Source organism: Vulpes vulpes, chromosome 2, assembly GCF_048418805.1.
Source record: "Vulpes vulpes isolate BD-2025 chromosome 2, VulVul3, whole genome shotgun sequence".
In the NCBI taxonomy this organism is placed as follows: Eukaryota; Metazoa; Chordata; class Mammalia; order Carnivora; family Canidae; genus Vulpes; species Vulpes vulpes.
Genome location: NC_132781.1, coordinates 81,015,135 through 81,042,400, shown reverse-complemented (window position 1 = coordinate 81,042,400; position 27,266 = coordinate 81,015,135). Strand labels below are relative to the sequence as shown.

The 27,266-nt window shown below is 48.5% G+C and overlaps 1 protein-coding gene across 1 annotated transcript in view; it reads left to right on the top strand.

The window, feature by feature from the left end:
• Positions 1-20,895, top strand: part of GABRB1 (gamma-aminobutyric acid type A receptor subunit beta1) — a 360,466-nt gene extending 339,571 nt beyond the window's left edge. The window contains exons 8-9 of the mRNA XM_072749077.1: positions 82-326; positions 20,065-20,895. Of these exons, the coding sequence (XP_072605178.1) occupies positions 82-326; positions 20,065-20,412 (593 nt within the window). The 3' untranslated portion in view covers positions 20,413-20,895. The remainder of the gene's footprint in view (positions 1-81; positions 327-20,064) is intronic.
• The last annotated feature ends 6,371 nt before the right edge of the window (positions 20,896-27,266 follow it).

Below are 27,266 nucleotides of genomic sequence, written 5' to 3'. Positions count from 1 at the left end.
GGAAATTGCATCTGTCTCCCCATTCTTTAAAGGGCAGCTTAATGAGTACATTCAGCTAAGCTGTGTCTTTCTGTTTCGTAGGAATCACCACTGTGCTGACAATGACAACCATCAGCACTCACCTCAGGGAGACCTTGCCAAAGATCCCATATGTCAAAGCGATTGATATTTACCTGATGGGTTGCTTTGTGTTTGTGTTCCTGGCTCTACTGGAATATGCCTTTGTAAATTACATCTTCTTTGGAAAAGGCCCTCAGAAAAAGGGAGCTAGCAAACAAGACCAGAGCGCCAATGAAAAGAACAAACTGGAGATGAATAAAGTTCAGGTAATGTATTAAATATTCCTAACAATATTCTTCCAAAATGTATTAGCACCTGGTTCTCAAGGCTCCCATAACGGAAAAAAAGTATATTAATATATCTTTAATATAGCTCAAATACCCTTCCTTTTTCCATGTTTGAGAACTGAGTATTAAAGAAGTTAGGTTGAAATTAACATAAATTAATAATGTACCTGGGCCTAAAATTCAATTCCAAGTCCATTATTCTTCCTAAACTATGTAGTTGTAAAACTCTATACAGAAGAATAATGCCAGATTTGCTTGATAAATAAGTGAGAGGACTAAAGTGAATCAGTTCTGTACTAAGTGGAAATAAAGAAATACAGTCCAGTGGTTACAAACACAGACTGGAGTTAAACTGCTTGAGTTTGATTCCCAGCTCCACTACTACTGGCTTTATAACTTCAAGCAAATCAATCTACGTTACTCCTCATCTAACCTCTCTTCTCAGTGTGATTATCCATAAAACAGAGATTATTTTAGTATACCTACCTCACAGAGTTGTTATGTGAACTAGATGAGTATTTTTCTAAAGCCTAATATTTGTAACAATACTTGGAACATAGTGAGTGTTCATTATCACTATAGCTAGCTAGCTATTATCATTATAAATAAGACATTGTCACTATTTTTCTTTTGCTTTACAATGGTAGATCCTATGACCTATGCTTTTGCTGGGTGGAATTAACTAAAATTAATACCCCTTTTATTCTTTGAGAACATATCTTTAGCCTCTGCTTCTATGCCACATTTCACTGAAATCAAATTATGTACATTGAAATACGATATCCACTATAAATTGTTTTCAAGATGGCACACACAAATATTCATTTATTTAACCTCTGTTCTGAGCATTAGAAATACTTCTCTGAAGGAGACAAAGTTCCTGGCTCAGCTCTCATAGAGTTTAGATTCTAATGTGGGAAGACAGGCAATAAACATGTAAAAATGTATTAAGAAGATAATTTCAGGTTGTAGTAAGTGCTCTGAAGAAAACAAAACAGAGAAATGGGTAAGTGAATGATTTGGAGCAGATTCAAGGGAACAAGGAATGGGAATGTAGAGCAGATGATGAGAAAGACCTATCTGAGACATGACCAGTGGATCTGAGACCTAAGAGGTGAGCAGCAGTAACCATGCTGTGCCTATTCCACGCAGAGGAAATGAAAGTACAGAGACTCTGAGGAAGGAATTGCTTGGTGTGGGCCAGTACAAAGAGAAGACTAATGTGGCAAGAGTATAGCAAGTGAGGGAGAAAATGTAGAATGAGAAGTGGTTGGAAAATCAGGCAGAAGCCAAACTATAAATCTTCCAAGTTGTATCTTCATGATTTTGGTGGGACACCAAAACTGGACAAACACTGTCAGGTAACTAGTGAGCAAAATACCAAACAGATTCAGTCAAATGGTCAAGATCCAAAGTAGCTGATCCAAATACATTTTTACTCTTATGTGAAATATTAAGCTGGATTCTATGGGAGAAGGAGAAAGCATGATACTTGCCCTCAGGAATCTTCTGATCTTCCTCGGAAAGAAAATTATACTCCTAGGAGGCAATTAGATTATAAAATGAAACAGGACAGCACCTATCTTGAGGAGTATATCTGAAAGTAAAAGGCTTCCTTCCTATTGTCAGATTGTAACCATACCGACTTTAAAAGTGTTAGCAGAATTTTTTAAGGGTACCTCATTTCTGCCTTATCTCATTCCTATCTCAGTTGCCTTCCAAGCCAAAACTGGTCTTCTGAATGGCTCAGAATGTATGTTAATTGATATATCATGGGGGGAAGGCCTACATAAGTAAAGTGGCATAGGTTCACTGGTAGGAAAATCCAAAGATATGAACTTGAATGGACATTCAAAAATAAGTAGAATTTAGAAAGGTAACAAGGACACATGATGAGATGAGCACTGAGTGCTATACTATATGTTGGCAAATTGAATTTAAATAAAATATTAAAAAAAAGAAAAATGGAAAAAAATTAAAATTAAAATTAAATCAGCATATTCTTTGACCCAGTTTTTGTTGAAAAAATAATTAGATCCACATGTAAAGTCATTTGCACGTGGACTTGCAGTATAATTCTTTTCCTAGAAATGAGAAATTGAAATAAATCTAATTTTTCAATAAAATAAAACTGTTCAAATAAAATTAAAACACAAAGAAGGTAACAAGGAGAAAACAGAGCCTTTCAGTTGGCTAGAAAAGCAATGTTCTCTAGAAAGGTGATTAAATGGCAAGCTCAAGTAAACTGAAATCAATTCATTCAGATCATTACAAAAATCATGGAAGAGACTTAGCCGAACTCTTTGGTCATTGCCTTGATTCCACCCCAGGATATCAGAGAACTTCTCTAAGCTGCTATAGGACAAATAAAGACAAAAGAAAAGCCTGTATGTCATATCATATCTAAATGTATAATATATATTGCTCTGAAGAGGACTTAGTGACTGCACTAATAAGTAAAATGCGTCTATCTAACTGATCTTTATGTCATGAGCAGGCTGTTTGAGTAGCACTGGGCTTAAACATAGTAAGATTTCCCTGGATCTCAAATTAGAAAACTTTTTTTCCAGGTGAATTGACATTTTAAGATTTGAATCCCAGTAGAAAGGGTAGAAAAATCCGCCCCAGTTGTCAGGAGATGAAACACTTAAAGAAGATAAAAATGTGGGGGCACCTGAGTGGCTCAGTGGTTGAGCGTCTGCCTTTGGCTCAGGTCGTGATCTCAGGGTCCAGGGATCGAGTCCCACATCGGGCTTCCCGCAAGGACCCTGCTTCTCTCTCAGAGACATGTATGTCTCTGCCTCTGTCTGTGCCCCCCTGGATAAATAAATAAAATCTTTTAAAAGAAGAAGAAGGAGAAGGAGAAAATAAAAATGTGTTTTTATCCATGAAAAGCTAGACAAAAACTCCACAAATACTTTTCACAGAAACACAAAAGACAAAATAAATAAATCATGTTAAGACATGAAAGAGTAGTTTATATCAGACTGGCCCTTCTATGGATTAAAAATTATAAACCCTGAGCAAAAAATTTTTTAAATCTGCTTGAAGACATAGCAGAGTAACTAAAAAGAAGCAAAAACTAAAAGAGAATCAACCCTCAAAGAAAGGGAATGACACTGTGAAATCTCTGTACATCTTTGCCCTGAGGCCTCTCCCCAGTCTGGGGGATGTGGGACAGCAGAACTTCAGGAAGAACAAAAAACAACAACAAACAAAACCCCTACAGTTTTATTGGTCTGATGAATCAGAACTTAGAGTTTGATACTTCCAGATTTCCTAGATATCTTAGAAAGAAGTGAGCCACAAAAAAAACTCAAAATCTGAATATCACCTTCCCACAAATCCAAGGTTCATCCCTGAACTACAAAACAAAATGTTAAGAAGTCTGGAAGGGAAAAATAGCTGACAGGCTGAAAAAGAGCAAAAATAAGGGATTCTCCTTCAGTTAAGGAAGAACTAAAATAGACCCACACTAACTACACATGAAACCAAGTCACTATACATTCTGGGTGACCTATTAGTAATTTAACTGCCTGTTAAAACAAAACTCAACACTTGTCAGGGAAATAAACAGAATCCTGAGTCTCTACAGTGCATCAATGACATAGAATCTAATAAACAATTACTAGGCATGAGAAAAAAAGAAAACAAGAAAACATGCTCAAGAGAAAAAATTTAGTCACTAGAAACAGAACTACAAAAGTCTCAATGTTGGCTTAAAAGATAAGGACCACAATTAATAATAATAACTACAGTTAATATAAGTGAAAAATTCATAGGTAATAGCTCCAAACAGAAAACAACAGAAATATCCTGTAATAGGCAAATTGTCAAGCAAACTGTAGTATATTCCTACCATGGACCACTAGCCCAATAAAGAGTAATGCACTAGTGATACATACAACTTGAATGGATCTCAAGGCCATTATGCTGAGTGGAAAAAAAAAAAGCCCATCCTAAAATATTAAACACTGTATGATTCCATTTATTGTAATATGCCTGAAATAACAAAATTACAGAGATTGAAGAATGAATTAGTGGGTGCCAGGAGTTAGTGATAAAGGGGAGGGATTAAGTGTGATTAGAAAGGGGTAGCATGAGGCAGATCCTTGAAGTTGTGGAATAGTTCTGTATCTGGCAGTGGTGCTCATGTGAATCTTCACATGTAATGGAATTATGCAGAACAAGACACACTTTACACCAATGTCAGTCAGTTTCCTGGGTGATATTGTACAATAGTTAAGTGAGCTATAGTCAATGGGAGAAGATGGGCGAAGGGTACATGGGACCTCTCTGTGCTGTCTTTGCAGCTTTTTAGGAATCTACAATAATTTCAAAATAAAAAGTTTTAAAAAGTCCATAGGAAGAGATTAATTTAATATATGAAAAGATGGGGAGTTTCAGAAAAAGATTTAAAACTATGAAAAAGAACCAATGGAAATCATAGAATTGAAAAATGCATTAGATGGATTAGCATCAGATTTTATACAACAGAAGAAAGGACTAAAAAACAGAAGAAGGGGAAAAAAAAAAGAAGGGACACCTAGGTGGCTCAGCGGTCAAGCATCTGCCATTGGTTCAGGGTGTGATCCCGGGTCCTGGGATCGAGTCCCGCTTCAGGGTCGCCACAAAGAATGTGCTTCTCCCTCTGCCTGTGTCTCTGCCTCTTTCTGTGTGTCTCTTGTGAATAAATTAAAAAAAAAAAACAGAAGATTGGGGTGCCTCAGTGGCTCAGTCATTTAAGCATCCGACTCTTGATTTGGGCTCAGGTCATGATCTCAGGGTGGTGAGAGCAAACCCCTCACTGGGCTCTGTGCTGAGCATGAAACCTACTTAAGATTCTCTCTCTCCCTTCCTCCATTCCTTCCCTCCATGTGCGTGCATGCTCTCTTAAAAAAAAGAGAGAGAGAGAGAGAGAGAGAGAGAGAGAAAGAAAGAAAGAAAGAAAGAAAGAAAGAAAGAAAGAAAGAAAGAAAGAAAAAAGGATTAGTGAAATTAAAGGTAATATTGGCCATTTCTCAATTTTTCCATTGCATTAGGCCTTGTCATAAATGCTACTACCTCAGAGATGCTTTCCCTGACCCCCCACTGTTGATTTGTATTTCGTACCATTATTTGTCCTCATCACATCCTGTGCTTTTCCACAATACTGAGTACATGTTTGTTTACTTATTTTTTAATGTCTATCCCTCTATTAAGCTGCAAAGTTTCCAAAGGATTGGCATCAAGGTTCTTGTCTATTATTGTTTATTGTGCTTTACTCAGTGGCTAGAACAGAGAGAAAAACAAATATCTGTTGAATGAATAAATTCCAGAGAAGCCTTCTGATTCAGGATGAGTTCTTAGATACCACCCAAGGTACTGAGCATTACATCATAATGTTTTATAAAACTCTTACATATTCATAATAAGTAAGAAAAAGAGAATGTCTGAGTGCACTTTAGCTTCTGCTCCAAACTTTCTTACTGTTTCTATCACTTTGATTTTTAATAATTTTAAAGCATGATTTATATCAATCCCCACTATTCTTTCTGAATCACAGTGTCCTATAACAGCAGATAGATAGAATCTTCAATAACAAAGCAAGTGTATTACTTCGTCTGCTCTGTGTATTATCTCCAGCAGTTAAGATAATAATGCAACCTGTGTGGTATTTAAAACTGCTACCCCCTGGTTAAATTTAAAAAATAGAAAATGATAATCAGATTTTTCCTTTCATATAATGGTTGGATGATCCTCCCTTTTCTTTTTAGATACATGTAAACAGTTGGATTCAAATGATATATGTGCTATGGTCCCAGACAGTTTTCATTTAAGGGACCCTAATATTTGCCTTGGTACCATAGGCCACAGCGTGGCATAATTCATTTATTACACATTACTTTTGATAGCCTTGGCCGGACAGTCATGTCAAGTGTTATCTGTACTGAAGCTTCAGAAGTGCTTGCTTTGCCTTGATTTATATTTCCACCAGCTGCACTGAAGCATCTTTTTATAGGAGTACAGATGCTGAATCCAGACATTAGGAGAGTTTCAACCTCCAAGGTGATAAAGACTGTAGATTTATGAACCCCTCAGGCATCATTTGAAGCTAGAGATGGTATTCGGAGTTTGGAAAGATAGATTTCACAGTGTAAGTAGGCTGTAAGTAAGCTGCTCTGGGCCACTATTACATTAACCTGGCATATACGTGGTTGTGTCGGTTGGCAACATACCTGCCACTTGCAAAGAGATCCACCTAAGGTAGAATGGTTGCATGGGCATTCTATAGTCAGATACTGATTCAAAATCATTTGAAGTCATGGTGGAACACCAGTGGGATCTGCCAAAAATTCACACCAAACACACCATTGCCACCCCAGACGGTGAGACATAGAATTTCCCTTCAGAATCAGATATTGACACCGTAACCTGGCCTCTTTTCTTCCATGCCTATTCTCTGTGGTGTGTTATCTACATCTTCAGACACTTTTAGACAATTACACTTTCAGACAACTTTCTATATGGAAATCAGCTCTGTGCCGTGATGAATTCCAGGACACATAATGCCTGTGAAAACAGGCATCCTAAGGGTCAACAGCTCTTTCCTTAAAACTAGCTTGAAACAAATGGATACCTACATTAGCCTTTGAGCTCAGGCCCCACCCCACATCGCTGCCTTGTCCTCAGGCCAACTAGAACACTTCTCTCAGCCTTTGATGAAGTTTTCACATTTCTGACTTAGTATCTTGGATTTCAGAGAAATTCAGGCAGGACGTTTGATTTCTAATGACAGCCTGTGTTAGCAGTTGATGAACTTCTTTAGCCCTCAAATCTCTGTCCAAATCTGGCTCAGTTCATGCCTTCTTCTCCAGTGTTGGCTTAATGTAACTAGTCTCTAGATGCTTCAGCAGTCTCATTTTCCATTCAAGGAATTTCAAAATCAGTCTCCTTCCTCTCTCCTTCCCTCCTTCTCCGTCTTTCTCGCTCTCTTTCTCTCTCATTTTTCTCTCTTGCATCTAGTGTCCATTTTCTTCTATACCCAAACAGCTACGAATCTTTTGTAAATGAGAAAGAAATTGAATTTATTTAACAAGCTTGAAAACAAGGTGGGGGTTTTTGCCACATACAACTGGAGGGTCTGTAAATGGTTGTAATTTCACACGTGCCTGTATACTAAACAATGTCATCAGGAAGCATCTGTCTTCATCTCTTAACTTTGATTTCCCTTATATTGGCTTTAATTTCGGTAGACCCATCCCTCATGGTGGTTCCAAAATGCTCAGGTTTACAGGTTCAGAGCTCTACAACCCTAACCCAAAAGTGCTATCTTACACCCAAGAGTTACAAAAAAAAAGTCTTAGGATTGAGTCTTTTGGATCAACGTGAGTCATATTGTCATGCAGAAATCAATCTCTCTGACCAGGAAGATGGAAAACACTAGATGCCCAGGTCCAGGTCACATGCCTGCCCCTGGAGTCTCAAAGATGCAGTTAGGCCCACCTCAAGCACATGCACCAAGGAATGTCAGGTAATGTGAGAAGAAGAAAGTGGGATGGAATCAGATCGAACCATTAGGCATCCACCATAATCCAGAGATTATGGATTTAGATTCTGCTTGAAGGAAAATATCCATTCTCCTTAATGTGGGATCCAGCGCCCACTGTGATCTCAGTTCTGCTTTCCTCTTCTGCTTCATTCCTCCTCTCTCTGCCCTTCACCAACACAGTCTTTGTTCCAGAAGTACCACTCACAGGTTTCCCAAATTGCCGTGTCTTCACTCTTCAGTAACTTTCGCGTGTTCCCCAGAATTCACCTCTTGACTTTTGTCTTCCCTCACTTGTCATGCTAGGTTGGTGCTCCTCCTTTCCACTGCACATTATGCTTGCCTTTCTTTTTTTAATTTGAAAAATATTTAACAAATATTTAATGAGGGAATACTATGGGAATATTCTCTACGCACTGGTTGTAGTCAGCAATTAATAAAACAAAACCTTTTATTTGGATGACAAAGAAAGACAATAAACATCATAATACAAATACATCACACTCAACGAACATGGCACCCACAAACACACTTATGATGCCAGATAATAATAAATGCTATAAAGAAAAACAGAATAGGCCTTGAATGCAGACACTGTATCTTCCATTTCCGGGATTCCAATGCCTGTCATAGAGCCTGGCACAAATAAGGCACTTAAATGACTTTTCTTTATTTGTTTTTTTAAAGATTTATTTATTTATTTATGAGAGAGAGAGAGAGAGAGGCAGAGACACAGGAAGAGGGAGAAGCAGGCTCCATGCCGGGAGCCCGACGCGGGACTCGATCCTGGGACTCCAGGATCACACCCTGGGCCAAAGGCAGGCGCTAAACCGCTGAGCCACCCAGGGATCCCCCTTAAATGACTTTTAAACTAATAAGTGAACTAATGAATTATTACAAAGCCAAACAGGATACTCTTAAAATTCATGTGTAATTGGAAACTTTTTTTCCTATTATATGCCTTTTGTTAGAAAAGAAAATTTTGAAGCCTCTCCTAAAGTGAGAACTGTTTGGTATCTTTCAAAATTTAAAGATATATATATAATATATATATATATATATATATATATATATATATATTACATATTTCTTAATGAAAGACATTTATTTTGATTAGGGGTAGTCAGTGGTGACAATAAGTGTGTATTATCTTTCAGCCTGTGTTGATACCTTTTTTTTTTTTAGAGAGGGATGGGGGAGATGCAGAGGGGAAGAGAGAGAAAATCTTTTTTTTTTTAATTTTTTATTTATTTATGATAGTCACAGAGAGAGAGAGAGAGAGAGGCAGAGACATAGGCAGAGGGAGAAGCAGGCTCCATGCACCGGGAGCCTGATGTGGGATTCGATCCCGGGTCTCCAGGATTGCGCCCTGGGCCAAAGGCAGGCACTAAACCGCTGCACCACCCAGGGATCCCTGAGAGAGAAAATCTTAAGCATACTCCATGCCCAACACAGAGTCTGACATGATGTGGAGCTACACAGGGCTCAATCCCAAAACCCTGAAATCATGACCTGAGCCAAAATCAAGAGTAGGACTCTTAACCAACTGAGCCACCCAGGTGCCCTGATAATTTTTTCAGCAACCCCTTCTCCTAAAATCTCTATATTAGAATCTAAAGTGATTGATAACTTCACTCTGTCTGTACTTCATAATATTCTTTAGTTGGGAGGAATAAAGTATAGAAGTACTTTCTTGATTATCTTAGGAATCGACCAACGGCTGGTACAGTAAGATCACACCTAATGTACATAGTAACAAGGACTCATCTACATAAGTGTAGTATCCCACAAACCCCAAGACATTCATATGCACATTGACATCACACATTTTAAATATCTCCTTTTCCACTATGTGAAAAGTAATGATTACCAAAGTGACCAAAAAGCACTCTTTTATTTACCTGAAGGAAACCTTACCAAAGAGATTTTATATATGTTCGATTTGCCATCATATAGTATAACACCCAGTGCTCATCCCATCACACGCCCCCCTCAGTGCCTGTCACCCAGTCACCCCGTCACCCCATCCCCCCGCCTGCCTCCTCTTCCACTACCCCTTGTTCATTTCCCAGAGTTAGGAGTCTCTCCTATTTTTCCTAATTTTTCCCCCCTCATTTTCCCTCCTTTTTATAATCCCTTTCACTATTTTTTGTATTCCCCGTATGAGTGAAACCATATGTTGATTGTCCTTCTCTGATTGACTTACTTCACTCAGCATAACACCCTCCAGTTCCATCCACATTGAAGCGAATGATGGGTACCAAAGAGATTTTGGATGAATATTTTAAAGAGATTCACTGAAGATGAATTTGAAAAATGGCCTTTATTTGCATCATTCAGAATTCAGTGAATTTGCTGCTTGTAATGCATTTTATATTTAATTATAAAAAGCATTCATCTCCAAAATTGGGACTCCCTAGTAGTGTATAAAATACTCCTACGTATAAAGTAGTTTCTGTTTTCTTGTTTCTATCATCTCTCTTCGCAGTTCAATAAATTCTCACTAACATCAACCTAAGAAATTACCCCCCAGCCTTCATGTCATGTATCTCTCAGGCTTGATGTGCATATTTGTAATTAAGCCTTAGCTGTCTGAAATAAGCTTCTTTATGGATTTTTAGGCACACCAAAGTCAGCCAGGACTCTTGGAATGCGGGTGTAAAATGCTGACTGGGAAGACCTTCATTTAGAATGAAATGAGCTCAAACTTTTATTTTGAACAAGCTTCCCAATAGATACAGATGCACATTCGTGTCCGAGAATCAGCACTCGAGAGATCCTAGCCGCTTACGTATCCTTGGCCATTGAAACTCAGAGTTCAGACAGACGACTCCAAGTCTGAGTTTCAGTTCCTCATTGTGTAGACATTTACTCCGCCCCTCCTTAGCAGTATCAGCCTCTTTTCCAGAAGAGCAGGAGGGTGTACAGTGATGAGCAACAACAGCAACAATAGAGCAGCTGCCCTCCGGGGGTGTACATTTCAGTTGAATAAGAAATGCGTAAATAAAAACATGATACAATGGCAAAGGATGCCAATTGTGGTGAAGAAAATGGTGAGGAGCTAGTCAGGGTACAGTCTGAGCAAGATCATTCCAGAAGAAACAGCAGGTGACAATGCCCTGAGCACTTAGGAGCATCAGGGGACAGCCAACAAAGGACCAGTGTGGGTGGAGCAGGGAGCTGAAGGTTCAGAGCCGTAGGAAGTGAGGGCAGAGGTCCTGTAGGAGCTCTGGTCACACAGTGCTTTGCGGATTTGGGCAAGAAATCTGGATTTTATTCTGTCTTGTGAAGTAGCTAGATTTAAACAGAGGAGACACGGTGTGGTTTACATTTTTTAGGTACCATTCCAGGTGCTATGTGGAGAAAAGGCCACAGGGCCTTGTTCCTGGAAAGAGGAAGACAGATTATGCAGCAAGACATGATGATGGGGAAGAGGGGTCAGAATCAGGGTGTGTTCAAGAGTAAAGCCATTAGGATCTGCTCAGACACTGAATGGGAGAAACGAGGCAAAGAAAGGGATGCAGGATAAATTTAGCTACCTGAGTATCGTTCTGGAAAATTGCCAATTGTTTCATTTATCTTTTATGTCCCGTCTCTGTTTCCTAAATAATAGAGTGTGGATTTGTTTACATTTCTGTAGGCTTGTACTTAATCTTCTATAGCTTCTTGAAACAACGTTAAAATCTCCTCCTCTACCACTAGTTGTCAGGACACGGCAAAGAGACATGTAAGTCACCTCCAGCAAAGCCTCTCCTTCTCCCCCTCCTCCCCCCCCCCCCCCACCACTGAACCAAAAAGTCTCAGGAATTGGAGACTGAGGGATTGGCATTTGGCAGCCCCAGGGAGAGCTGATGACTATGGCAACCGTGCAGCCGTGGTACGTGCTGTGAGCAGGATGGACAGAGGTGCGAGTCTGCGCCCTCCAGGTGAAGGCAGCCACTCGCCCGGACAACCTCAATTAAACAGACTGTGGGCTTCTGAAGGGAGCTCCTTCCGCATGAGCATCACGTTCCTTGGCTTCCTGTGCTGTTCTTCAGAACCACCCAGCAAATGTGAATCTGATTGAATTGGCTAGCAAGAAGGAAATCACTTTCTGTTTGCAAAGGAGATTGCGCCCAGAGGTATTTCTCAACGGGGCTCTAAAACTGCCACCGAAAACAAGCTCATATTTATTCCCATTACACTGAAAGGAGTTCTGCTATATTTACATATTGAAAATATCCAGTACAGCTCAATTCAGTGAGAGGCAACATTTCTTGCGGCCTAAGGCACCGGTTGAGGATGTTGGGGATGGAGGGAAGGAGGTGGTGAGTGAGATGGAAGGAGTGGGACAAAGGCCAGCCCCAGGCTAGAAAGTGAATTTGTAGGTTTGCTCAGGATTCCGTTGAGGGAAGCCATGTGGCCATCATAGCGACATCCTAGTCTGAATACCAGGCTCATGGTCTTTGCCACGGCCTGTGTATCAGTCAGCGTTGTCCAGGGAAGCAGAGCCAGGAGGCACAGAATCAGCAGGCATACGGGAAGGGATTCACTTCAAGCACTTGGATCCTACAACCGTGTGTGGGAAATCTGTAGGGCAGGCTGGAAATCCAGGCAGAAGTTCTTCTCCAGGAGACTTCAGGTTTTGCTCTAAATACTTTCCCGTGGTAGGCCGAAGGCCACCCACATCATCAAGTGGAATCTCCTCCACTTACAGTAACTGATGGGAAATGTCACATCTACAGGACACCTTCACAGCTGTGTCTAGACTAGAGCTAGACTAAACAACTAGGCGACAGCCACGGTTTACCAGCATGCCCTTTACCACCTGTACTGTTATTCATTCATTCATGCCTGCATTAGATATTTATGGAATGCTTCTGTGCCACGCACTTACCTCTGGGAAAACAGTAGTGCGTAAGATGAAGTCCTTGCCTCTTAGAGCAACATTCTTTTGGGACACCCCGGGGGGAGGAACAAGTTGGCTAAGAAGAGTTCTGCTCTATTTTTAGATTAAGAAGCCTTTATTTTTTTTTTTAATTTTTATTTATTTATGATAGTCACAGAGAGATAGAGAGAGAGGCAGAGACACAGGCAGAGGGAGAAGCAGGCTCCATGCACCGGGAGCCCGACGTGGGATTCAATCCCAGGTCTCCAGGATCGCGCCCTGGGCCAAAGGCAGGCGCCAAACCGCTGCGCCACCCAGGGATCCCAAGAAGCCTTTAAACCTCCTTGCAGAGCTATCGTGTAGGTTGTTCAGCAGTAAGGTCCAGGAGAAAATAAACATGCACTATAATTTTTTCACTCATTATAATGAAATCTGAGCATGAATGTAAAGAAAAACATGCCCCAAATCACCAAGTTAGTATGCTGCCTATTTGTTTCCTAATACGCTAAAAGCAAGATGCATAGTTACTTTATTTTCTTCGTAATGCTATCCATTTTTTTTTTTTTCACTAATTTTAGAAGGTAGGAGGGTATTGCTGGTTTTCCTCCTTAAGAATGTAAATGCCAATAGTTGAGGAACTCTGTGTGTTTGGTCACTATCTTCCCAGAACTTAACACCAAGATAGTGTGGTTGGGGAGCACTGTACTGCACGAAGGAAGGCGAGGGCTCACCAGGCAGCAGCTGGACTGTTGCCCCCCCCCCCCCCCCCCGCCCGGGTCCTTACACAGCTTTCCCTGATATGTGGTCAGCAGGCTTCAAGGACGCCTTCAGGAGGAAGGTTAGAGAAAGGTTTTGCGGGCAGAGAGCGGATCTCGTGTTCACAAAGGAGCAAATTCAGAAAGTCTGTTGGAAAAAAATTAATAACCTAAGTTTGAAACATCACAGTATTCGTCTGAGGAAACTAGTTAGAACCAATCAGAGGTGAAGGGCGTCCCAGGACGTGTGCAGGAGAGTGTGACATTAAGGGGCTTGATTACTTGAGATCTAAGTTTCTAAAATGTGGGACGGGATGTCCTCTTACTTAGGGAGGGGCCGATCTCAGCATCAGTGTCTGGAATAGCGCCTGACGCATGGTGAGCACTCAGTAAACACTGAAAAAATGAATGAGGGATGAATGAATGATTAGCATTTTGAATGTTTATCCGTGGTACAGCTGAAATTGCCTCCCCTAGTGCATAAAGTGCACGTCCCTAAGAGGGAGTGAGGCGAGGATGAACAGTCAGTGGGTCCTGGGGGCGGATCGAAGCCTCAGTCCCAGCTCCTGCTCCTAGTGGGCCCAGGCTTGTTCTGATCCTGCGGCTGAAGGGGAAGGGAAGGTTCTCGGTCCACCCTCGGGAAGTCGTTCTAAGGAGTGTATTCATTCGCTCCAAGTTTAGGTTCAGTGGGGCTCTACACTTAAAAACAAAAAAATCAGTGATGTTGGTTTGAGGACTGTGTAGTTAGTACAGTGTAGTCATTTGCCCCCCGGTTGCGACTGATGTGGGCCCCCCAGCCCTGGAAGCCCCGAACGGCCGGTGGCCTCGCTCCTGAGCACGAGCAGGGTGGACATCGACAGGTGCATCCCTCGGCCTGCGCCTTCCTTCGCTGTAAGCAGCCAGGGAGGGAAGCAGCTGCAGACGCCGCGGAGCCAGTGGCCTGTCCTCCTCCCAGGCAGGCCCGGGGCGGGGGGGGGGGGGGGGGGCAGTGGGAGGGCACGAGGGGGGTCAGTGCTGGTCCCCTCCTGTCTCTCCCGGGAACGGGGATGGGGACGGCGTGGCCAGTCCCGCCCTCCGTGGCAACAGGAGTCTGGCAGCGAGCGTCCAGGTGCCCAGGGAGCCCAGCGCGGCCGGAGGAAGGCTCGGGGGTGCACGTGCCCCTGCAATCCCGCGCCGGGCGTGCAGCTGCCTCTCCCCTGCTGGAAGGTGGGGGACCGCGGCCTCGGCTGCCCCGGGCAGGGCAGATGTGAGCTGGGCCACCTGGGCCACCTTGTGCCTACCCCCACCCCCAGAGGTGAGAAGACAAGGGGCCGTGCCCGTGCATGTGTGTTTGGGGAGGCTGTGCCCAGGGCGATGCAAGGACCCGGGGGCGCTTGCGGCTGAGCTGGAGGGAAAGCCCCCTTCTCCCGAGGGCGGGGGCGAGGGCGGGGCCAGCCAGGAACCCGCCGGCGCCCCCGGGGACGCTGCTGCCGGAGGCTGGGGGGTGCCGGAGGCTGCGGAAAGCTGGGGGGGCACGAGGCTGTGGAAAGCTGGGGGGCGCATGAGGCTACGGAAGGCTGGGGGGGCACGAGGCTGCGGAAGGCTGGGGGGGCACGAGGCTGCGGAAGGCTGGGGGGGCACGAGGCTGCGGAAGGCTGGGGGGGCACGAGGCTGCGGAAGGCTGGGGAGGCACGAGGCTGCGGAAAGCTGGGGGGGGGCATGAGGCTGCGGAAAGCTGGGGGGGGGCATGAGGCTGCCGAAAGCTTGGGGGGCACGAGGCTGCGGAAAGCTGGGGGGCGCATGAGGCTACGGAAGGCTGGGGGGGTGCACGAAGCTACGGAAAGTTGGGGGGGCACGAGCACGGCGTCACGCGCACGCACCCGCGATCTACACCGTGGCTTTTAGGAGAAGCTGTGGGCTGCGTGGGAGACACGGAGGCAGGGCCTAGCTCTCGCCTGCACCGGATTTCCCCCACGGGAAGCCCCGCGCGGGTCCAGCTGCACCGTGAAGCGGCGCCCTGCACGCGTGCTCGCAGGCCCGACTGCACGGCCTCCAGCCAGGCCGCGAGGGGCCGAAACACTCCGGCGGCCTGGCACGGACTCAGACCCACGCGATTTACAGATGCCTGTGAGCCTGTACCGCAGTTACCCGGCACAGCTCAGTAAAATGTTAGCTTTGCCTGACTCCTGTGCCGTGAGGGGCACCCGTGTGCTTCCCTGGCTGACCCTCAATTCCAGTAATTTGTTTATTTAGGGAGATTTTGTAATAATGTAACTTAATGATGCATACGGTCCAGATCAAGGGAAGCAATTTTACAAGGTCTTTGGAGGGTTTTTGTTTTGTTTTGTTTTTGGTTTGGTTTTTAGTATGCTGTGTCCTCTGCCTAGAATATTATTCACAATAAAGACTCAAAAGTTGGGCACAAACCCTCCAGATTACTTAGAGAAAACCTTTTATTTATAGACGAAGAAACAGACTTCCTAACAAAGCCAGGATGCAACCCAGGTTTCAGCTGGCAATCTGCTGTTCTTGCGCCCATCCCTCAAGGCCCGGGACCAGCCGCACCTCCTTCAGGAAGCCTTCCTTGACCCCCAGACTCCCATGAGCCCCTCATCATGGTCCACGCCGTGGCACTTAGCAGTGGTTAAAAACTCTTGTCATTCCCAAGATTACGTCTGACTCCTGTATCTCCGAGGAGATTATTATCTCAGGGACAAAATCCATGCTCCAGGACTCTCTTGGCTGAAGTGTCACACGTGCACCACGATTATCTTCTAAGGACCTTGTCCCCTTTCTAGAGCATTCAGCACTCTGCTCGTCACTTCAACCCTGCCATACACTTACATAGGCGTGACTTTTCATTCATGCGCACACATGCACACTTGGACACCTAGCACCGTGCCTGGCACATAGTAAGCACTCAGTATCGTTTGCTGAGAGACAGGAAGGGTTTTTTTTTGTTTTTTTTTTTTTTTTTAAGATTTTATTTATTCATTCATGAGACCTAGAGAGAGAGAGGCAGAGACACAGGCAGAGGGAGAAGCAGGGACCCCGACGTGGGACTCGATCCTGGGACCCCAGGATCAGGCCCGGGGAGGAAGGCGGCGCTAAACCGCTGAGCCACCCACCGGGGCTGCCCAGGAGCTGGTGTTTGAAGTCGCTAGAATCAGGGCAGGTACACAGGTTGACGCAAGAAGGAGGACTTCAGCTGAGCCTCAAAGGAAGTACGTTAACATGCAAACAGGAGGGAAGTTATACTGAAGGCAAAGAACGTCCTGCATGGTGACCCCAACCGAGCACTTTGTTCACTGGCACGCAGGCCACTTGCTTAAGCTCTGGGGGCCTGTTTCCCTACCTGCTGACCCAGGGTGACGTCAGCTATTTCAGTGTCGCTAGAAGCAGCACCGGGACTCAGTCGTGTAGTAAGACCCAGGAACCCCAGTGTCCCTACATAGTAACTCCTGAATATAGAGGCCGGTAGGCCTGCGGGGGAGGCGACAGCGGGTGCTCCGCGGGTGCCCCGGCTGGAGCCAGCGCTTGCAGGTGGCAGGGGAGCCCCCGGCCTCGTCCCCGGCTCTCCAGCCGCCTCTAAGCCGAGGGCCAGCAGCGTCCTTCTGCGGGGGCAGCCAAGGCCTGCGAGGCGGTTCTTTCTGGGGGGGGGGGGGGGGGGGGGAGCACGAAAGCCTGGACCCCAGGCGCCCCGGGCGCGATCTGGGCGCAGCAGCGGCGGGAGCCTGAGGCCAGGGCGCGGGGCAGGAGGGGTGCGCTCCACGGAGCTGCTCTCGGGGATGTGAGCTCCCTGCGGTGGCGCCAGGCACCGGCCTCGGGGGAGTTGCTTGGACCGCGCTCTGGAGCCCCATCAGCCCGCGAGGACTTCACGCCCCGGGCGCAGCGGGGACGACTCCCGGGAGGTCTGCGGTCGGTCCTGGGCTGGAGGCGCAGCCGGGAGTAGGGGTGCAGACGCGAAGGTCACCCCGCCTGACCCCTGACCCTACAGCGGGCAAGGTGGCCTTAGGGGCGCGGGGTCCTCGGGGGTGGCCCCCGCGGGCCTGTTCCTGCCGCGCGGCGAAGCGCAGTGGGCCTCGGCCCCCGGCAGCAGCGCGACCCGGGCGACGGCGTCCCCGCTGGCGGGCACCGGGCGGCCCCCAGCTGTCACAGGGCGGCCCCCAGTTGTCACCGGGCGGTCCCCAGCTGTCACCCGGGCGGCTCCCAGCGGTCACCGGCGATCCCCAGCTCTCACCGGGAGGCCCCCAGCGGTCACCGGGCGGCCCCCGCAGCAGCGGAACCCAGGCGGTGGAGTCCCTGCCAGCGGTCACCGGGCGGGGTGGCGTCAATGGGAACAGGGCCAGGCACCCTGTTAATTGACCCGAGCCGATGGCAAGGCCGAGTGTTCCCAGTGAGCCTGTGCTTGGAAGTGCGTGCGAACCGGAGGGCACAGGACACAGAAAGGGTGGAACCCCAGGGGCGCCAGGGGGTCGGCAGTGAGGCGGCTGCCTTGGCCCAGGGCTGACCCGGGGTCCCGGGATCAAGTCCCACGTCGGGCTCCCTACGTGGAGCCTGCCTCCCCCCTGCCTGTGTCTCTGCCTCTCTGTTTCTCACGAATAAATAAAATCTTAAAAATTTTTTTCAAAAGTAATGAACTCTGAAGGTGAAATTATAAATTTCTCTTATTTTTTGTTTGCTGTTTGTAGTTCTCCATCTTTCTATGTGCCACTTTTGTAACAAGCACCAGTGGGCTATTTAGAAGTGATCTGTTTACATGAGTAGACACACCTAGAACCATGTGCGGGTTATAGGAGATCAGATGGGGGGCTAGGCAGCCGCTGGGGAGGTGGTAGGTGCTGGGAGAAACGGCGGATTGGTAAGTGGTGGACAGACAGACGGGTGCAGGCGGCCACGACAGAGGCGTTAGACGAACAGGTGATGGATTAAATAGATGGAGGGTAGCCAGGTGGTGGCTTAGACGGATGGACGGACAGGCAGCTGTAGACGGTGATGGATTGAACGGACGGACAGGCAGCTGTAGACGGTAGTGGCTTAGACGGACGGACGGACAGGCAGCTGTAGACGGGTGATGGCTTGGACGGACGGACAGGCAGCTGTAGAGGGGTGATGGCTTAGACGGACGGACAGACAGGCAGCTGTAGACAGTGATGGCTTAGACGGACGGACGGACAGACAGCTGTACACGGTGGTGGCTTAGACGGACGGACGGACAGGCAGCTGTAGACGGTGATGGATTGGACGGACAGACGGACAGGCAGCTGTAGACGGTAGTGGCTTAGACGGACAGACAGACAGGCAGCTGTAGACTGTGATGGCTTAGACGGACAGACGGACAGGCAGCTGTAGACGGTGATGGCTTGGACGGACGGACAGACAGGCAGCTGTAGACGGTGATGGCTTAGACGGACGGACGGACAGGCAGCTGTAGACAGTGATGGCTTAGATGGATGGACGGACAGGCAGCTATAGAGGGGTGATGGCTTAGATGGACGGACGGACAGGGAGCTGTAGAGGGGTGATGGCTTAGACGGACGGACGGACAGGCAGCTGTAGACGGTGGTGGCTTAGACAGATGGACGGACAGGCAGCTGTAGACGGTGATGGATTGGACGGACGGACAGGCAGCTTAGACGGTAGTGGCTTAGGCGGACGGACGGACAGGCAGCTGTAGACGGGTGATGGCTTGGACGGATGGACAGGCAGCTGTAGAGGAGTGATGGCTTAGACGGGCGGACGGACAGGCAGCTGTAGACTGTGATGGCTTAGACGGACAGACGGACAGGCAGCTGTAGACTGTGATGGCTTAGACGGACAGACGGACAGGCAGCTGTAGACGGGTGATGGATTGGATGGATGGACGGACAGGCAGCTGTGGACAGTGATGGCTTAGACGGACGGATGGGCAGGCAGCTGTAGACGGTGATGGCTTAGACGGACGGACAGGCAGCTGTAGACGGTGATGGCTTGGACGGACGGACGGACAGGCAGCTGTAGACGGTGATGGCTTAGACGGACGGACGGACAGGCAGCTGTAGACGGTAGTGACTTGGACGGACAGACAGGCAGCTGTAGAGGAGTGATGGCTTAGACGGACGGACGGACAGGCAGCTGTAGACGGTGATGGATTGGACAGACGGACGGACAGGCAGCTGTGGACGGTGATGGCTTAGACAGACGGACGGACAGGCAGCTGTAGACGCTGGTGGCTTAGACGGACGGACGGACAGGCAGCTGTAGACTGTGATGGCTTAGACGGACAGACGGACAGGCAGCTGTAGACGGTGATGGATTGGATGGATGGACGGACAGGCAGCTGTGGACGGTGATGGCTTAGACGGATGGGCAGGCAGCTGTAGACGGTGATGGCTTGGACGGACGGACAGACAGGCAGCTGTGGACGGTGATGGCTTAGACGGACCGACCAAGGTGGGTGATGAGTCAGAGAGGCCGCAGCGGGAAGCGGTCGGACAGGCAGACGTGGGACGGACCGCGGCGGGAGGCGGGCGGACGGGGACGGGCCGCGAGGCCAGGCGGGGTCGGCAGCGGGTCGGGGCGGCGGCCTGACGTGTCCCTCTCCCTCAGGTGGACGCGCACGGCAACATCCTGCTGAGCGCCCTGGAGCTGCGGACCGAGGCGAGCGGCTCCGAGGTGCTGACGGGCGCCAGCGAGCCCCAGGCAGCCGGCGTGTTCGCCTTCGACAGCGCCAGCGTCCAGTTCCGCCGGCCGCTCAGCAGCCGCGACGCCTACGGCCGCGCCCCCGACCGGCTGGGCGCGCACGGCAAGGGCCGCATCCGGCGGCGGGCGTCGCAGCTCAAGGTCAAGATCCCCGACCTGACGGACGTGAACTCCATAGACAAGTGGTCCCGAATGTTCTTCCCCATCACCTTCTCCCTCTTTAACGTCGTCTACTGGCTTTACTATGTCCACTGAGGGGCGGCCCGGCGGCCCGGGTCACGCGCGCCCGCGCCTCGCCCCGACCCACGGCCGCCGCCGCTGCCGCGCCGCTGCCTCCCGAGGTAAGACGTTCGGCCGCCCGCCCAGGTGAGGTCTCGCTGTCCATTGTGTCCCCGCACCACGTGTACTTCCGGCAACAAGACGCGCGCACGCACACGCACACACGCACGCACGCACACGCACACTCCGTGTTTCCCCGTCTGCCGAGGTCCGGCCCGGCGCCCTCAGAGCCGTCGCCGCCATGTCCCCGCCGACCCGGGCGCCGCCGGGACAGCCGAGGCGCGCACCCCTGGGCCGCCCTTCCCACCCGCCCCGGAGCCTCTTCCTGGACTTCTTTAAACCAGAGTGAGGAGCAGCAGCGGCCGCCCCCGAGCGGGCCTCCGCCTCCTGGGAAACTGAGACGCTCTCGTGCTGCCAAAAACACCCAAATTGCCAGGATCTCAAAAGAAAAAAAAAAAACAACCACAAAGCCATTGACAAGGTCCAGGTTTCCAGGAAGAAGGGGGCGAAGGGGAGCCCAGGCGGCGGCGGAAGGCGCCGTGCAGGCCGCGGGGCCCGGTGGAGGCCTGGTGGAGGCCCGGTGGGGCCCGGGGGGGGGGGGGGGGGCCGGCCTCGCGGGGGCGTCTGCAGGCCGTCACCCGACCGCACCCTTCGCTGCGTCCCTGAGGGACCCCAAGCTGCTGTCAGCCTCGCGGGCGGATGTGCGACGGACGCTGGGATCCGGCCGCTGGGATCCGGCCGGGGCCACGGCGAAGGCGGGCGGCGAGCACTTCCGGCCTGCGGGCGAGACTTCCGGCCTGGAAAACCAGTTGCGCTTCCTTCGCGCGCGCACCGGGCCGCCCCCGGGCCGCCGCAGCCCGGTCGGGTGCCTTGCGGGGAGCACCTCAGGGCGGCGGGCCCGGGCGCCGCATCCCACGGTGAGAAGCGGAGGCTTCAACCTGAGGCCAGGCCTCCCCTACGAAGGAACGCTTCCAAGCGGGACGGCCCCGTGGTCGGGGACGACAGTGACGCGTCCCTGGGCCCTCCGACGTCTCCGGCAGCCGCGGCCGCGGGGGGCACCGCGGGGCACCGTCGCGGCGGCTCCGCCCTCTCCCGCCCGCGGGGCAGCCCGTGGTCCCGACGCCCCCGCCGGGCGGCCCTGAGCGCCCGGCCCCGCCTCTCCCCGCGTCCCCGCGTCCCCCGCCGCAGGTGAAAGCCTCCTTATTCTTTTTCAGCCCGAGTCGCTAAGAATTGCGCGTGTTCCCTGGCAAGGTTGAGGGAAGCCCTCAAACGACCAAGCAGTGAGGGAGGCGAGGTGCTCAGGACCCGAGCCCCGGATGCTAAATCAGGACTGGGGTAAAACTAAGGGGACCGCATGGCCTGGTGACCCCGCCGCCCCCGAGGCCCTGCCGGGCTCGGTGGGTGCCGTGGCGTCGGCTGCCAGACGTTACGGTCTTAACTGGAAAGAGAAGGCCCGATTCCCGCTGATGACCCCAAGGGGAGAGAGCTCCGAGATCCTCTTTCTAGAAGACAGAACCCCAAATAAATGGTTATGGCTCCAGACGATATGCTTGAGTAAGAACAAAGACTGTGCTTCTGCGGACATGACCTCAATGGCTTCGTAAGAAATTAGTAGGTTATGGGGAAATTGTCATCTAGGGTTTTTCAGTTGCACAATCACAGTTCTCTGGTCAAGAGACTCTCCAGCCTCTGGGGGACGAAGGGATCCACTTTGAAACCGACTAGTCCTTGGCGGGGGAAAATGCTTCGCCAGCGTGAAATGCCCAGAAAGAACGGGATGTGACCATCCCAGTGACCACCCAGGAGCCACTGTGCATTTTACACACTGGAAGGGAGACTCGGCTGACGCCTAACAGGAAGGAATCACGCTGCTGTCAAAGCTCTTTAAAAAGCTCTTAAGGATGCAATGCTCAATTCGAAAGGAAGTATCTATGATCTATGTTCCTTATCAAAATAATTTTTTTTATTCATCTGTTTAGATCATTCTCCTTGAAAAAGATGGAGGTAATTACTTTTATTATTTTTTTATCTTGCCTTAAAAGTCTAGGAATTGGATGCTTATAGTTTGGAGGTAAAGCTTCTCTGAGAAAAATAGGACGTTTTGAATTCTCCTATCTTGACCTTTGCTAAAATAAGAAACTAGTAAGCCTACGTCTACCACCAGGCACAAGATGACATCACCATATGTCCCCCTGGGCTGTGCAGGGGGTCACAGCCACAGGATTGGGCAAATCTTATTAAATAGCTTTGATTTTAGAGGCCATGGTAGCCTGAACAAGGGAGACGCTGACATATCTCTAGTCAAGGACCTCTGTCCCCACTTCCTTCTTCTGGACACCTCCCAGTCCCCCCACCCCCACCCTCATGCTCCCTCCAGTGCCTGGGGAAAAAAAATCCTTTCCTTCTCCACCTCTCTCCCTCGCCTTGTTTGAAATGATGTACCTGAAAATTGCTAGACGTTCCTAAGTGCTCTCAATGTGGCCCCCATCCCTGGAGGCTTCCCACAGGGACACAATCGAGGGGTCACCATCCAGCTATAACCAGGTGGGGTCATTTTGCCATGAAAATAGCCATACTCTCTTGTATTCCTGAAGGGGTGGCGCAGGCACCAAATTGTGCGGACTCGCTCCCCCCACGGGGGGCCCCGTGTTCACGGGTCATCAACTGTCACATAAACTGTGTCATAGATGTAACCTGTGTGGGCCCAGGAGAAATCCCATCTGTCACTTGACAATGATGACTACACCCTCATTTTTCCCACTCATGTTCCTTAGCGTAGACTATCAGAGGTCACGTGTGTTACGCGTACCGGCTTTGTGAGGCAGACCCAGGCAAAGACACATTTGGGCTGAAGTTATCTGGGATTATTGCCTGCAGCGTCTATATTGCCAAACAGAAGCAGCAGACTGGTTGGTGATGCTGCTGACTAAGCGATGCATGTTTTCACGTCACCTGTGCCATCTCTGTTGCACATGATACGCAATGAAAGATCTTGAAAATGCCAGGAGGAGAAAACTGTGGTGCGGAGAATCAAGTTTGGTTTGTGGATCCAAGGATAGGCTTTCCTTAGGCAAACGTTCTGTCTGATACACAAATGCTGACTAAATCCCATCCTTCCAAAACCAGTGACTCCTTTATAAATACTCACTTAGGAAAGAGCTCAACTGAAATTCGCCAAGTCAAACAAACAAAATATATTTACAACGCCAGAAGGGAATGACCTCCAAGATTTCTTTCACGGACAAATTGGAATAGTATCTCACCAAAGGGTGATGTGCCACTTTTTGGTTTTGTTTTGTTTTTCCCCAAAAAACAAAATGCAATCCTATATCCCAGGAGGGCAAAAAGGAATGTGTGAGCATTTGTTCGTGTGGGTTCGATCAGCGATTCCTGGGATGAGAAAGACAGAACAGTGAGCCAACATCTCCGTTTTCATGAAAGCAAAGGTCCCCTCATTAACGGAATGTAGACTACTGTGTAAACTTCCTTGTAAATTCTGTACATAGTTCTGGCTTGTTCCCTGTTGCGTGGTGGTCCTGGGCGTCGGGTGTCTGGCCAGTCCGAGCACTGTAAATAGCGGACACTTACAAGGCACTTGCTTTCATCCACGGGGTGAAGCAACTAGCGACTTGGGCCAGCCAGACCCTTCTAGCTCTTGCTCTTTCTCTGCCATTTTGTGTGTGCAGCTGTGTACGCTGCCAGGTGTCCGTGCCCTCCCCCGCTCCCCCCCCCCCCCCCAGGGACAAAGATAGCAGCCGCCCAGCAGGTGCTCTCCTGTGGGGCCCAGGAACGACCCACCCGCAGAGACGGGGACTGCAGCCACCTGCTCCTGGAACCGTGTCATGAAAACTAGACGTGCTTTGGTCAGGCGTTCGTGGCTGTGCATGTATCAGGATCCCGAAGTGTCCACGCTGTCGAGGGGTCAGGAACGAAAGACACGTTTGAAATCCACAGGTCATCCGAAGCTTCATTCACACCAGTAGCTTTAGTTTCTAACTTCTTTTTCCTTCCACAACGTTTCCCAGAACATTTACTATAAAGAACAGAGGTGAATGGATGGGTTTGATCAGGGTCCACACACAGTCAAAGGACCCAGTGAGGGCCCCAGTGAGGGGAAGGAGCAAAGGAAGAGACGACAAGTGACACTGAAACACCACCTGGCTGGCCCGTCCCTCAAAGATGCAGAGGTAACTATGTCGCTGTTTCTAAATGGGAAAGAGAAGTATTGGGAACTAAGCAAGTATTTGTCAACTGGGGGCCCGGGATGTGTTTGTCGTGTGCTAGTTAAACGTAGAATCCGGTGATTAAATATTTTCACATATATTTCTCCCAAGTCCTGGTAATTCTTGAAAAAGACTTCAGAGTGGTGGGATATTCAGCCATAAGATGTATTTTCTTGCCAGCTGGCAGTCCCATATAAGGTGACAGTGTCCGCAGAAATCCAGAATGTCTTAGCAAGCTGGGACACCGATTGGTCTCTAGGTAACATTCTAGAAGGCACCACGTCTTCCTTGGAGTGAAGCACTTAGCAAGGTAGGCCCTTTTTGTGCCAGGATTTTACGTACCCAGAGAATCCTTTTGGCTCCCAAATGTGCCAGCTAGTGTCCACTGGTAAACAAGACAGATGCCCTGTAGGAACTAACTGGGTCAGTCAGTTTCTAGATCCAGAATCCACTTAGCTTTGACTTGGATCGTGGTCTATGTAACTGAAACCAACTAAACTGACAGAAGCTTAATTGCTAAAGGTGGTAACTTCACGAGCAACATTCGAAAGGAAACCCTTTCTAATAGAAGTCGTGCAAGCCCCAAAAATACTAAGTTCCCAGAAGGGTAAGGATAAAGGGCCTGATCTTACTTCTCTGGCAGCAGGAATTTCCTTAACTGAGTTGACGAGGTCCAACAGGTGTTCGTTTTGTTTTGCTTTTCTTCATCCAAAAGTCTTTGGTGCACCAAGGGGCTCACATCAGTCCTGACTGGCCCCCGGCTGCCTGGCATATCCTGAGGCAACCAGCACTCCTCACAGATTTCAGTAGGAATTCGGTGTGGGGAGAAAACATCTATTTTCGAACCAGTTGGAAGGAAAACCATTTTCATGTTCGACGCTGCCTGCATATCCTGTCCTGAAGACGACAGAAAAATAGATCCATAAAAGAGAGGCCAAATAACACGATGCCTTTGCCTTAGGTACACAGGGTCACAGATTCACTAGCTTAGAACCGCTCCCCTTAGAAGCCAAAGGATGAATAAGCCATCGGTCGGATTGCCGTCTGGCTTTCACCCCTCCCTGGTTCCCTTTTGAAGAGAAACAGAAAAGGGGGAACGTTTTCCAATGTGACATTTTTATAGGTGAAAATCGTTAAAAACATGATACGTGTGCGCGCTGTGCAGGTTTGGCCGTGTAAAGTAGATTACCTCTCTTGTGTTCATTCCCTCTCGGAACCGTATGCCATCCTGCCTCATGCCTTAACCCAGTGAAATCAATTCATTTTTTTCCTTTCTCATTCCGAACCTCCTGAGTTGTCTTGCCCAAACACAGCTGAAAGCTTCAGCTTCTTTGAACTTACTGTGTCTTCTTCAACTAACAAAAACAATGAATTTTAATAATCTCCCCAAATTCCTATTCCAATTGCCTTTAAAAGGTCTTGGGAGGTTACTTTGTGTAATCATGGTAGCCTCCTCTGCACCGCCGTGGGTTGTTTTTCTTTTCTGCTTTTTCTGTCCTTTATGTAAAGAGTACATGTTTACATAAATCTTGTCTCCCTCAGCCTGATTTAAAATAAAGTGGAAATAAAAAATCGTTAACTCAAGCCTGGGCAAGTTCACGTTATCTACACCAAAGTGTGAGGACATGAACGTCCCCTTACATTCTGGTTTGCAGCAAGGTGAGGTCACACTGTATCAGCTCTTTTCTATCAAACTCATTTACTCCCGCCTTCCTCCAGCCTGACTCGTACACCTTTTAAAAACAAAAAAACAAACAAACAAAAAACCTATTACTATTCTTTCCAGAATGGTTTCTCATCCGCTTGATACACCACTGGTTACAGACCATCCTCTAGGAAGTGGACCACTTTCTACTTCACTGTCTTATTCCTGCTACAGATCCCACTTGTGTGCCTCGCCCACCAGCCCCCCCCTTAGCCCCTGGCAGACATAAAATGTAGTTTGTAAGGCAAGTCCTAATGCAAACTTGTCCAAATTGCCCCTATGACATATGTAGAACATCTTTTTCTCTCCAAACAGCATTTCTATGCTCAGAGAACAGAGTTCTCTTAACGCACACCAAGCAGCGGGCAGGCTAACTTTAAAAAGTTCCGAGGACATGAGCGGCCGGGCCAAGAGCGGGGCCTCGCCCTGCACGCCTGAGCCTTCGAGTTGCCCCTGCCGCTGCCCACTTGCTCTGCTAGGACCTGCCGCCAGACCGCTTCCAAGGTCCCTCCCGAATTTCCACCAGTTGGCAACCAAGCTCCCAGCTACATTTCAAAGGGAATTTTAGAGACGTCCGTTTGTGCAGGAAGTTATTAGGGAGATACGGGAGCACTGTAGCCCCCGCTAACATAGCCCCATAAAGGTAGTGATGTTCCTTGTTGTAAAACTCTGGAAGAGGGTCCCCAGGGTAGACCATCTGGTGCCCAGTGAATCGAGGTCAGTACCTGTTCAAATTCCTTTAAAAATACATTGAAATTAAAATATCAAGACATTTAAAATAAATTCATAAGCAAATGGCAAAAATAAATCATTTTACAGTCTTAGCAACGGCCTGTCCTACAGTGTCTCCCCCTGAGGGCACTGGGGTCTCAGATCCATGTGCTCTCTATTCCTGGATATCT